The sequence below is a fragment of the Plectropomus leopardus genome, chromosome 9 (genome assembly GCF_008729295.1).
Source record: "Plectropomus leopardus isolate mb chromosome 9, YSFRI_Pleo_2.0, whole genome shotgun sequence".
In the NCBI taxonomy this organism is placed as follows: domain Eukaryota; kingdom Metazoa; phylum Chordata; class Actinopteri; order Perciformes; family Serranidae; genus Plectropomus; species Plectropomus leopardus.
In genome coordinates this window covers 22,009,761-22,023,771 of record NC_056471.1, presented here as the reverse complement: position 1 = coordinate 22,023,771, position 14,011 = coordinate 22,009,761, and the positions used below count along the sequence as shown (strand labels likewise).

At 40.4% G+C, this 14,011-nt stretch overlaps 1 protein-coding gene across 4 annotated transcripts in view; it reads right to left on the bottom strand.

The window, feature by feature from the left end:
* Nucleotides 1–14,011, bottom strand: part of arhgef6 (Rac/Cdc42 guanine nucleotide exchange factor (GEF) 6) — a 31,041-nt gene that overhangs the window by 2,549 nt on the left and 14,481 nt on the right. For 3 of the 4 annotated variants that reach the window (XR_006106106.1, XM_042492828.1, XM_042492829.1), the window contains exons 10-21: nt 12,873–13,011; nt 12,514–12,573; nt 10,449–10,595; nt 8,443–8,529; nt 8,179–8,260; nt 7,398–7,513; nt 7,025–7,204; nt 5,636–5,656; nt 2,599–2,695; nt 1,064–1,162; nt 863–962; nt 545–599 (exon numbers count right to left, since the gene is read on the bottom strand). Coding sequence is in view for 3 of the 4 variants with exons in the window: in XM_042492828.1 (XP_042348762.1) it covers nt 545–599; nt 863–962; nt 1,064–1,162; nt 2,599–2,695; nt 5,636–5,656; nt 7,025–7,204; nt 7,398–7,513; nt 8,179–8,260; nt 8,443–8,529; nt 10,449–10,595; nt 12,514–12,573; nt 12,873–13,011 (1,183 nt within the window). In the remaining variant the exon portion in view is untranslated. The remainder of the gene's footprint in view (nt 1–544; nt 600–862; nt 963–1,063; nt 1,163–2,598; nt 2,696–5,635; nt 5,657–7,024; nt 7,205–7,397; nt 7,514–8,178; nt 8,261–8,442; nt 8,530–10,448; nt 10,596–12,513; nt 12,574–12,872; nt 13,012–14,011) is intronic. The other variant, XM_042492830.1, reaches the window with a different exon arrangement.

Here is a 14,011-nt window from a genome sequence, read left to right as displayed (position 1 = left end):
TCCACTTATAAAACGTAGAGGCTGTCGAGGCTGACCGATGCAGCACGCATCGTAGAAATTTGAAGGAAAAACTGCGATTAAAAAATATTGTTTCATAGAAAAAAATAATAATATCTGATACATTGTCATCAGATATGTTTAACTGATATCTGACTTGAAAAAAAATTCAACATCAATTGGACTTGAGTGGGTTCAACCACATTTGCAACCCCCCCCAAAATGTCTACAAGCATCCTAAATAGTGTGTACAGTGCCTAGATATATGATGTAAGGTGGGGTGGGGGGGGGGTTGCAGGTGGAGGGAATGAATAGGCAAACTTTATACACCACAATGCGCTTTGTCGACTGCGTCCCACTTTGGTTGTTGTAACGATCCCTTTAAGTTCTTGTAAAAAACCTCAATTAAAACTTGATCACAAAACAAAACTGTGGTTTGCCGTTAAGTGAGTAGGACACATAACGATGTTGCTGACATATGAAAAGTATCGACAAATACTGTGTTTCAGCACATTTGGTGCATTAGACCGACGAAACTCACGCTTACCTTTTTCAGTTCATGAACCTCATCCTTTAAAGCATACACAGCATCAACCAGACTCCTGAAAGAAATACAAAGAAAATGCAGTTTTGCTGGCAGATAGCAGATTAAGAACATAATTGGGATGTCGAGGTTCTGCTGGCTTCCATCCCAGGGTCATTCAAGCGTCACGCCTGAAGAGCCCAAATAGGATCAATATCACATTCCTGAATCTAATTACAGAGAAAATCAGTAACCCAACACAGATAATGACAAATCCATATTTGTCTCTGCTAGTACAACTAGTAAATGAAAGCCTATTTCCCAAAGTAATAACGTTCTTACTTTTCCTCAATAACTGTCTGCCCGTTGCTCTTCATCTCCTCCACAATGATCTTCTCTTCCTCTGGCAGAAGCACCTGAGGGACGCACTCTTTCCGCACCGCTATACAAACACACAAATGAATGAAGAGAGCTTGATTCATGGCTGTATCTGCTGTTGAACATGTGCAATCTAAGTGGGCGTTGAGGAAAAGGTTTTCTTACATAAACGAACACCTGTGGTGGTCTGGTGCAGGCTGGCTCCTGTGCAGTACGCCTCGATCACTCTCAGTATCTGAGCGTCCTCCTCCAGAGCCACCGTACCTGTCAGAAATGGAGATTATCTACATCAGGAGTATATTTAGGATTTTCATTCAGCAGATGGTCTCACACAGTTTTCCATGTTTGTAAATTAAAGGGAAAGTTTGCATATTTTGTCGGGTTTTATGAGTTACTTATTGATAATCTGTGTATTAACGACAGTAGATGTCAGTTAGCATGCTCCCAAAAAAGCAGGCAGGAGTACCGACATGGAAGCTAAGTAATGTAAAGCTGTGGGCATCGGCATGAGCAAAATGTAATTTAGCCACATGAAAAATGTTTCTAGGACACTATGGGGGTTGCAGGAAATTGATTGAATGTTCAATTGTATATTTTTTCATCCAATAATGAATGAACTAAGAACCAGGAACAATACGGATATTTATACACATATTTACACATGTATCTCGTGTGCGATTATGTATTTATTCATTAGTATTTATTTATTGACATGTATTTTGAAACATCTTGTTCACGTGATTGGTCGCATGACTGTTCACATACATATTTAAGATGGCGTCTCGCAGTTAAAATCTAGCTTGATGAAGAGCAGTCTTCATTTAAATGTCACTTTGGTGCATTAAATAAGTGATAACTGCAGCCCTGCAGGGCGCCAGACATTTCTTGCCTTTTTACTTTCCACATAAAAAAGGTAAATCTAAAAGCATCATTATCAGTTTAAGTGTATGCTATATTTAGAATATTTTCACCGCTTTATCTTAACGTCAGACAGCGATTTCTGACAAGGAAATGAAGCCCTTCAAAGCTCACATCAAAGCCAGACTTCATTGAGAAAAAGTGATTTTACGTCGCTGAACACAAAAGCTGCTGGTCTGCTGATGCCTTGGTCAGTTACTTAGTTTGTGTTATTGTGAGGCTGCAGTGTTTTTAAGGGTTGGTTCAGATTTACCAAAGTCGCCCACCAATTGAGGCAGTGGTAGGCTAATAATTACCGTGTTCTGCAAGCTAAAATTTCTGTTTTTGTCTATGAAGTCTGGTGGCTTTGACAGGAGTATAGATGTGGAAATGAAGCTGTTTACAACTTCCCCCTCAGGGTGAGCTGTCTGATGGCAAAGTTAAGTCATGAAAACATCCTTAATATAACATACACTCGATACTGATACACATTTTTTAGGTGGCTAAAATAGTTTGTTGTTGCCCCCACTCACAGTAGTACATTGCTTAGCTTCCACAGCAATACTTCAGCCTGCTTTTTCAAACTGGGGGCGTGCTGAGCATCTACTGTGAGTAATACACCAACTATGGATAAGTACAATAATACAATCCCACTGCAAAAAAAACAAACTATCTTTAGTGTCAGGTACTGGACAAAATAACCAAGAACAACTATACAAAAAAACACTGCATAGGTGGAGATTTGAACATATAAGTACACATTCATACTGTCTGTCTGCCACAGACTCATACTTCACACATACTTTTCCTCGTTTGAATCTCGTCATCAGAGGGCTTCCTCTCTTTCTTCCTATTGCCTGGTAGGAACTTCTTCATTGGCCGCGGGCTCTTGCTGGAGTCCTGGGGGAATGCAACATCAAACTCAGTACATCTCTTTCTAAACACAAACACACACACACACACACACACACACACACACACGCTGCTACACACACCTGTAAAGCCAAAGCTCCAAACCAAACAGAATGCAAGCTTCCAGGGACGCGCATCCCCGTCTCAACGAACAACATCAAAAGAACAAAATCCATCAACAAACAAGGCAGCAAGCATGTGGTGATGACTGTGACCAAACCCACCAGGTTATGTGTCTGTTTTATGCTAATATGAACTCTGCCTAATGACGCATTATGAGAAACTAGATAAACTGCCACGCGGTTGCATGCCTCCGCGCACCAGACACGTTGCACTTACAGTTTACATCTATGTCTGTGAAAACATGTATGCTTCAAACACAGACGATCTATATAATCAGCAAAGTTTCAAGGTGGCTCTTGAGGGTTCTTGAGTTATGGCCAAAAGCATGTTGTATGAGGTCACAGTGACCTTTGACCACCAGATTCATATCAGTTCATTCTTGAGTCTAAGTGGACATTTGTGCCAAATTAGAGGAAATTCCCTCAAGACTTTCTTCAGATATTGCATTCACAAAAAAGAAATGGATGCAAGGTCACAATGACCTTAACTTTTAAACACCAAAATATAATCAGCTCATCTTTAAGTCCAAGTGGACGTTTGTGCCAAATTTTAATAAATTCCCTCAAGGTGTTCTTGAGATATTACTTTCCTAAGAGTGAGATGAATGTAATGTCACCGTGACCTTGGACCACCAAAGTCTAATCAGGTCATCCTTAAGTCTACTCGAACGTTTGTGCCAAATTTGAAGAAATTCCCTCAAGGCGTTCTTGAGATATCGCGTTCACAAGGATGGGCTTTACATACATACGGACTGACAAACTGAAAACATAATGCCTCTGCCTCCTCACGGCATGACGAAAATCAAATCATATATAATAATGTTATTTCTAGATTTTTTTCAAGGTATTTTTCATGTCAAAAACATTTTACTTACACCTAGCTACTGACAGGAAGGGAGTAGTTTTAAAGCTACCTGTGGGACAGTGTTTGCAAAGCCATGGGAAAGGAAGCGGAGATGTTATCACATAATTTTCTACATACTGTCAAACCACAACAATGTGGTTTTATGAATGAGACATTTTCTCTTTTTCTCTGCTGCCGTGCAGAGTTAAGGGTCTGAAAACAGGCAAAAATAGTGACTGTTTCCTCTCCTGAGCACACATTTAAAGCTGAGGTGTGATGAATAATTATCTTCTTAAAAAGCTTAGTCACAGTGATGGGCTGGGCTAACTCGAGGCATATGAATATTATATTATTATAATGCTTTACGTGATTTGCCCCATGCTTCTAGCTGAAACGGAGATGCTTTGTCAAGGAATATAATGAGCAATTGTCTGTTTTAGTAAAAAGTCTGTCACAGACTCCTAAAAGTCCCTCATAAGACTCAGGAGGAATAATTGATAGCATCGTGTTTCTTAGAACCCTTGATTCACGTGGATGCAGGCGCCCAGCGTGAGCACATTTTCCTGCCGTGTACTAAGGTTCTTTCCTCACTGCCTTGGTGCTCTCATTGTGCATTTTGGGGGTGTATTTTTTGGGTGCTCTTCAAAAGCACACGTGCTTTGTGATATTTACATTACTTTAAAGCTGCATGATGGATTTTTATGACCACTCAGGAGCAAAACAACTTTACAAGAAGCTCACAGGCACAATGCCCCGACATGTGATCGCCTTTCAAGTTTTTTGGTCCAACATGTTAAAGAACTGCCTACACATCCAGTTAGCACAGTCTTAAGCATTAATTCAGAGTTTTGTTTTAAGGTCCAGTGTGTTGGATTTAGGGGGATATAAAATTGAATATAACATAAGAAGTATGTTCTCTTTAGTACACAATCACCTGAAAATAAGAACCGCTGTGTTTCTGTTTATATCTACATAGGGAGCAGGTCCTCGTCCACAGAGTTCACCATGTTGCACTGCCATGTTTCTACAGGAGCCCTGACGGCCAAACCAAACATTGGTTCTAGACAGGGCTGTTTGCGTTTTCACGCTTTCGTGTCGGCCGCTGTTGTTAGCAGCCCTCCACAATGAGCAGCATTGGAAGGAAACTGATTTTTCTTTATTTGTTTTCTTTACTGGATTAAATCTTCTTTTGTGTTTGTTTTGGAGAGGAAGAGACATCTGGGAATAATTTGGCTCCTGGTAAAAACCCTCTGAACAATGAACACTGAAGGACTGCCACTAAATTCCCCTAAATCATACACACTGCTCCTTTAATGCCACCCTGCAGATTTATACATTTAACGTCATTACATGTGGAAATAGCTCCTAGAAGGTTCCTGAGAAACATTAGTCAGCCTAATGATGTCTCTTTTTAGGCTGACTAATGCTTCTCTATGACAGCCCTTTTTTGGCTGCCAATAATGCAAATGTTACACAAGTGCAAACACATTCAGGGCTGAAAGATGGTACACATGACTCTGTGTGTAGACTTACAAAAATAGCTCCCCCAGTAGAAATTAGTACTACTGTTGCTGTTGTTAAACAGATACTAGCTGACACCAGAAATGGTGAGTGACACCTTGACTCATTACTGGGAATGAAAGAGGAGAAAAAAGAGAGCAGACACGCCGGGCCACAGAAAACAGGAAACCAACAGATGACAATGAGAGAGGAGTGAGGCAAACTGAGCAATGGCATGCCAGCTCAACACTGAGGCAAGCAAACACACACACACACACACACACACACACACACACACACACACACACACACACACACACACACACACACACACACACACACACACACACACACACACACGCACCCACCTACGCACGCACGCACGCAACCTCATTCCACCCACCCCCAACCCACATCCTTATCCACACACACAGATAGAAACAGAGAGAGATCTAGCCTTACCTTCATGATATAAGACATCCTCTACAGAAGGCAGGATGGAGAAAGAGAGAAAAAGGGGAAATGTGCATGAAAAATACGACGAGAGAAGGGTGTGATAGAGAGTTAATGGTGAGCAATATTACACCCTACCTCTGCCATTCACCTATTCTTTGTCTGTGCAGAATAGGGCAATAACTTTATGTAAAAAAAAAAAAAAAGAAGATATGTGGAAAAATGTAGCTGACAGAGGGTTATGCATTCAGAGGACTGTGCATGCAATCTCTGCAGGGCAGAGAAAAAAAGCAAGACAGCTAGAAGCCTGTTCTATTTTCACAGTGAACAAGAATCAGACCGTGTAGAAATATTTGTGTGTATTTAGTATTAAAAGGTACAGAGAGGCAATCATTGTTAGACTGGAGCATTAAAAAAATAGTTCCTAGAGGCATGTTTACTGTAAATATCGAGCACATCACTAGACGATCCTTGCTTACTGAAAGTGCTGACTGACAACGGTGCGAATGCTTCAACCTCCCACCTCAGACCACAGAGTGCGCACCCACCATCACACTCAAAGACAAGCTACGAATCTCTCACACACTCAGTGCCAAGTCAGACTCAGCGATCATGATGTCCTTACTGGAATTCTGCTTCCTCTAAACATCATCGTACCTGGTCATGCGTCAGACACGCTCGGAAATGTTTTAAATTGATCCTATTTACAGCATAATTAATGTTATAATGATATCTGTTGCTGGTTTTCAGTCACCAGGTGTTTTACTTAGCTGGCCCGCACGTTGTGAGAAATGTATTTGTGCAAAAGGTTTTCCTGTTCTCATCACAGCACAGAACAGTGTTTATAGAGCCTGAGCACATGTAGTCTATGCAAACGTGTCAAATGTCAGGAGGACTAAGGAGTAGTTAAGGCAGTTTTCTTGCCTTGATGAAAAGCACTAAAAACATTAAGTTTTTGAATAATAATAATGATAGTATAGTTCCTGCCACTCATGAATAAAAACGTTTAGCAATGGCAGAAAAGTATGGATGCCATGATTGTTTATCATGAGAAAATGACTTGTTTTTTTGGGCGGGGTGTGGTTAATTCTGCACACTATTACTGTTATATACCGTATACCCTGGTAAAATCTCAGGAAGGTGTGAAAAAATAGACACCACCAAAGCCTATTATGTATGTCAACTTCACTTGTTTTTCGGTGTTTGGTGGAAAGTGTTGCATAAAACAGGACAGTGGAGGTCTGAATATAGTACAGACAGAAAAGGGGGGACAGAGGGGACCTTGTAGAGAAGGAGGACTTTTTGTGGTTTGTGACTAACAAAGTACTGCATGACCACTTATAGGACATTCATATCAAGCTTGTGTAGGTTTGTTTTTGTAGCTTTACAACCTCCTACCTCTTTGTATCCAAGTGCAGCCGAGGGTTTGAGGGGAGGCGCAGGGCGCAGACAGCTGAGAGACCAGGGCTTGCTGATCTTTGGTGGTTCCAGGGGGCCGCGACTGACGGCGCTGAGGCTGCCAAGGTGGGAGAGGTGAGTTGGGGTGCCCACCATGCTCAGTGGCTTGCCTTCTACAGTCTACATAGGATGAGAAAAGGAAAGAGGACAACTAGTGTGTGGGATTGTGCAATGACAGATGAGTCTGTTTTTCACACCTCAGCAAAGTGTTGGGGTGACTTGTGGTATTGTTTTGACAGATTACTGTATATGAGTGTGAGTGTGCGTGTGCGTGTGTGTGTGTGTGTGTGTGTGTGTGTGTGTGTGTCCTGACCTTTGAGATGGTGGCTGCAGGGCTGCCTCCTTTGGTAAAGGGCTGAAGCTGCTCTAGCCACTCTTGTAAGTCCTGGGCAGTGCTGCAGAACACTGTGATTCGATCAATCATGCTTCCTGCAGCACAGAAACACACTTCCTTCAGGGTCAACACATGCCACACCCAAAATACAAACCAAAACACAAAGCCACTTCAGGAAATACAGGTGCCAAATTGGGTCTATTTCACATGCCCTCCCCAGAATTTAGCAATTCGAATTGTGTAATAGTAATAAACACTTTATTAAATACACAATTAACCTTTTGACAAAGATTCCCCAAACAAAGACATATGATAATAAGGTGTAAGGCATGTGAAGCAACATGTTTCAGTAACATTTGTGGTGCAGACTTTCATTTTTTTACTGTGGAAGTCAAGGGATTATCTGAATCAAATGCTTTATCTAAATGCATGTGTGTAGCAGCTGGCTCTCTTTGAAAAAAAGTAGGGCAAGTTTGATATTCTTTTATTGACTGTGTGCCGACACCAGCATGAATATTTCACAGGGAGAAGGAGCGCCTCGACAACTTGTTTTTAAAATGTTCAGAGTATTGTCATATGAATTACTTCCCTGGGATTGGAGTGACAAGTGTAACATCTTAAAAGTGTTGAAGGCACAGTCCCACGGCTGTAATGATTCATCTACCATTCTTTATTTTGGTTACAATTCATTCTGCTGTATTACTGCTGTATCACAAACTGAACCTAAGAGTGTATTTTCTTCATAGCTTCAGATGCAAACCTGCGATGTCAAAGGCATAGTGGCCATTATCTGCATCCTCTGCATGTCTTGTTACTGTGGTGCCTGTCAGTGGCAGTCTTCCCTGAATGGGACAAAGAAAAGGGGGAAATAAGACACCATATCACAGGCAGGAGTTATGTGTACTGTGTATTGTTATCACCTGAAATTCATGGAATTCTGTGTGCACACAAATGAAAACTGATACATAGGGGAAAAAAATACTCCTGAAGGACTGATGCAGGGGACATATACTTTGTGCCTCACCTGATAAATGAAGCCACTCATTCGGGGACTGGCAGAGAGCATGACTAACAAATTAGGGAAAAGCATTAGATAGCGCTCCTCTTTTTCCTGCAACACAGAGACAAAAAATGGTAGCAATGTGACCAATTAGTTTATGCAGTCAGTCACTACGTTTACATACACAAAATACTTTGGTTTTTGCCCTTATTCTGAAAAAGACAATATTCCTATTAATGTATTTTCATGGATAATGAAAATGAATATTTACATACTCTCTTTACATCCAGCTGTGCATACTCCGAGTAGCATGTCTTAACATGTTGTTTACCGTGTCAAAATATGGAAAAGTGTGCCAAGATTTGTTAAAGTTTGGACTTGTTCAGCTGCATGAACACAGACTTTGTCCTTCATTCATTGAAACACTCACTTGAAAAGGTCGTCGTCGTGATACTTGGGCACATACAAAAACCTGCTGATATCAAAGTCTTTCATGATGTTAAAGAGTAGGTGTGTTTCTCCTTCTGACCATAAATATGATTTTTTTTCTGGAGCACACATCTCCACCACGGCCTTGCAAACTGTTGTAAATTGGTTTGTGTACAACATATCACAACACACAAAACTGTCCTTAATCAGGACAGAGGCCATGTGTCCCACATTGGAACACATATTCCTAATGTGCTGCAAACGTGCAAAGAATGCTATTAAAAGCCAAATAATACAGGCGTATCCCATATGTCTTAATTCGTGACATTCTCAGTGAAACAAAGGTGGCTGCAGCTAAACCTGTTTATTATGCTGCTTGTCAAAACTCCACAGCGTGTTAGTTCACGTCACACCGACTGATGCAAAGCAATTATTAAAGCTGACAATATCATAGTTTAGGTCAAGTTACCAACTAGAACGTAGTTTGGCAAAGCTGTTACTTGTTATCTACATGGAAAATAAGATTTGATAAAAAGAAGTTAGAGTTCCGAAACAAATATGGTAACTAATACGGTGGTTGGAAAGTGGTTAGCTGTGATTAAAATAAGGTGAATCCAAAAGTCTATCTGGGGCTTTCTTCCAACCACCAACTCAAAGGCGACCCCTACACAGAAACCACACAACACAGAGAAGACGGCTTTAATGTGAGCGCGGGCCTACATAGGTTTCTGTTTTGACACGAGGGGGATACTGAATTACTAAATAAGGGGGATGGATTTTTGCACACACTGTTCATAGGCGCTGGGAACCCTGTAACACATTTAGGTAAAAAAATGCTTCACATTTGTTTTAAGTTATGGAAAACTTCTGAGTTACAAAACTGAAGTTACCATCAGTGCCTTGAACTGGTTATGGTGAAACTTTAGTTACAAATATAGAGCACTTCACCTCAAGTTGCCACTCACACTTTCTCTGACTGCTTACTTGCATCAAACACCCCATGAATTCTCAATGATGTACAAATGATAAAAAATAAAAGCCCAAAATAAAACATGCAAGCTGTGAATATATAAGCCGATGGATGATTGAGTCACTTATCTCAAACTGAACTCATAAAAAATAGAACATAAAATTTCTTGTACATTTCTCCTCTAATGAAAGCCACTACAGCTGTCTGGATTGCGGGCTTAATTTGAAGATAAAAGTGCAAAACTTTTTATTGACTTGGCAATTATGACAATTGCATGCCTACCTGTCTAACACGGTAAACTTCACTGAGAAATGGACACGAAGATTTTAACGTTACAATGAAAAATTGCACTTTACCATCTCTAAAAGTCTTTGGAATAGCTAAAGAGGTCCTTCCTACAGTCTTCACTATGCATGCTAAGGCAAATTTTGTGCCTAGCAATGCAATAAATCCTGTGACAGCTTTCTTTATATGGTTTCTATCCATCCTCTTTGACTGAATGGGTCGCAGGGGACTCTAATCCACAGCTTTCAAGGAGACCCCCAAATCCTAACAATTAGATGGAATGAAAATGACCATTGATGTGAGTTCTGATCATCCTGAACTGCATCAAATCCGGCACGTCTCTCACCTCACTGGACCCATTTTTCACATGGACCTGGGACATATAGGCCACGTGACCCAGGCTCTTCATGCCGTCTCCCTCCCAGCCCCGCACAGGTTCTGACAAGATCTGGAGCTCCAGGTTCTTACGCTTTCGCAGTTCCTGGCACTGTGTCTAGACAAACATAAATACATGAATCAGTCAGTTAAGATGACAAAACATTTCATGACTTAATGGGACAGATACATAGGGCTACTATAGATAGACTTGGGAATAACTTTTCATGTCTGTCTGTAAATTTGGATTTGGAGAGTTTCAGCACAAATTAGTCATTACATGTGGCACCTACTTTTGCTAAAAAAGGCAGTTTCTTGCCTTTTAGAAACAATGAGTAATGAGCAGCAGGGATTTTTTTACCCCACTCTAGGTTAGGCGTTAAAATATGTAACTATTTACACTGATATTTATTGTGTGCATTTTTTTTTTTATTTCTTTGTAGGAAGTATGTAGAGTAACCTTTAGCATGAAGAAGAACAACTTCAGGTGCTAGGCTGGGGCTCTCCCTCTTCAAACAGGAAAAATGACAATGCAACATCTGTCATTTTCCACTGCACGTTGTACAAAAATGAGGTTCTGAACATGGAGCACTGCTAGACATGTGACAACCCTGCCCACCCAACCACACAGCCAAAACGCATACAAAAAATGAGACTTGCAAATTTCAACAGTCAGTATTGTGTGATGGGTTTTTTTTTCCCACTTTCCTGTGCAGCTCTGCTGAAGAGACGTATGAGTCACTTCATCTATTCTTACGAGGAACTCGGAACTGTACGGAGGAAACTGTTTCTCACAGAGATGTTCGCTCAGGTAAAATGCGGTCGTTCGTTTCTAATCCAACTCTTTTAAGATAGCATTTCAGTTCACACCCACCGTAGGAAAAACATGATCACACAACATGCAGCAGAGAAAAAAAAAACTTCATACATGCTAATCGTTTTTTTTCTCTCTCCCCAGAGCCGTGCTTCATCATTAAGTGTTATGTTATGTTACACTGTAATTTGTGAGTAGCCACTAAGAAACACACACAAAGGTAACATCATAAAAAACTTTAAATAGTCAAAAAAAAACCTGCATATGAGATGATTTAATGCAAAAACTTTAGTCGGTTTCTACGCCTTCTTTACTACATCCAATTTAAGGGCTTTTCAATGACTTTCCCAAAGGGCTCACAACATGCAAAAAAAGTACTGTCACGATTACTTTAGCACATATTGCAATATGCATTGCGGTTTTTGTAGGAATGGTAATTTTTGCTTCACTTTCACAAAAATATATATATATTATTTTTTACCAAACAAGCATGTTCCCTTATGTCTACATTTATGATTTGTAGATTGGGGCATCTCTGTAGCACCCAAATGCTTCATTTACAACAGTGTGGATAGTGCACTCAGCCATACTGCAATTTTAATAAAATTTCTGTTAATTGTGCAGCCATACTCTCCAATTCCTTCACATTCAAGGACCCAACACGGCAGTGTTAAAGACATGGATCAAGGTTAATTACTGTTACAACACTGCACATTTTTATAATGAGAACCATCAGACTTTACAGAAACTCACAGACAACAATTACACAACAAATGATGCAACTGTGGAAGATGCACAAGCAGACAGCGGAACATAACCTATTTAATCATACGTAAACAAAAATAATAAAAAGAAATTCAGTTTCTATCCTTGTAAAAGATGTATAACTTCAAGCACTTTCAATGGCCCATTTCTATTTATCAAGGCCCTGCTCCCCACCCCCTAAACATTTACTTTAAAGAATTTGAATAACCTGTGGGAACCCTGATAAACACTGGAGACGAAGTATAAATGCATACATTTGGAAAGCACTTTTACATTTCAACCTTGGACACAAAACAGTGTCCTAAATTTTGTTGGGAAGATAAATCACTAAAGAAATCAATAAGAAATCCAACAGATTTACAATCCAGTAATTGAGACGTGACAGAGGCATACTGATTATTGAAAAAGTCTAAGGCTAGTTTAAGCTGCAGACCCCCCTGTGACATCCCAGACTCACCACTAGGCTTCTAAATGCTGCTGTTGCCTTCACAATGTCAGCATAATCTGGGTGGGCGTCCTGTAGAGGAAATAAACAACACATCAGATCAAATACAGCAGCCTGACTCGAGCACAGGTTCTCTAAATGTTAATGCAAGTGCACATACTAGGTGTGCGGTGATACACAAAGGAAGTCAGAGATTGAGAGAGATAAAGACTCGAAGGTTTCTAACTTTCCACATCATTTAAATGTCTACACTGCAGTCACAAAAATAAATTACAGGCACAACAACATTTTGATAGTATGAAAGAAAATATGTTTCATTATATATGACTTTGGTGTTTATTTAGACGGTAAATTTCTAGTAACTCCTGTACCTCCACATGTCTCTCAAGCTCCTGCAGCAGCGTGGGGTATTTGTCGAGCCTCATGAAGGGCTTACTGAGGCTGGTGGTCAGCGTCAGGATCCCTGGAGCGCTGGCTCCCTGGCTCTCCATGAACTTGTCTAGTTCTTCACTGTTAAACACACAAACATACATTTGTCATACACAATTAGGGTGATGATAGATTATCTAAATGGGAATAAACTACAAAGTATAAAGCGGGACATTTCAAAGGAGCATATTTTTGAGAGGGTACATTATCGTACAGTAAAATCATAAATGCAAAAAACTGTTTGGACATTACATTGCATTCATTTTAGTATAGATTTAAAGTTAAGGCTCATCACTTTCACTAAATGTGTCTGTGAGCCCACGTTTCACACAGTAGGACTGGGATTCACATATTTTACCAGCCAGTCAAGTTTCAGATTTTCTAAAAACTGCAAAAGAGTATTTCTCAAACATTAAGTTATCTGTATAGGTTAAGTTGAAAACTAAGATAGATTTTAATGTGCCCAAAGGCAGATTTCTTTCCACAGAGTGTGCATTATGTGTCCCCTCAGAGCGGAGATACATCTACTGTATATAAACAGACATAACACAAATCCACATTTGTACTCTAAAACTGAAAAATAACACTTTAAAAGGGTACAATTCCCTCCTGAGGAGGGCCCACGAGTGGACCATTAATTACTAACTTGGCAACTTTAATTTGCCACAAGGGCCAACTCAGGGCCCCCTCAAACTGAGGGGTCACAGGGGCCAATGATGGCAATATGAAGGGTCAGTTAACCTTTAATTACTAGTGGACAAGTGGACCAGACATCACTTCGCATTGGAAAGGTCATGCACACACCAGGATGACACTTTCTGCGTGTGTTTAAGTGTCCGTTGCCATGGTAATTAATGGCCCAACTGCACCCCCCTCCTCTTAGGTCAGCAGTTGAATTTGATGGAAATGTCCCTGTCAAACTGGTCCATTTGCAGCCATACCTTTCACCAAATAGTCAAAATATGACATCGGGGAGAGAGAGGAGGTCGTCATGAACGCAGCCATATCATTTTTGTCTGGAAAAATATCTGCTACATATCCCAAATCGCTGTGGAAAGAAAGGTTTGTGGCAGCCAATTTC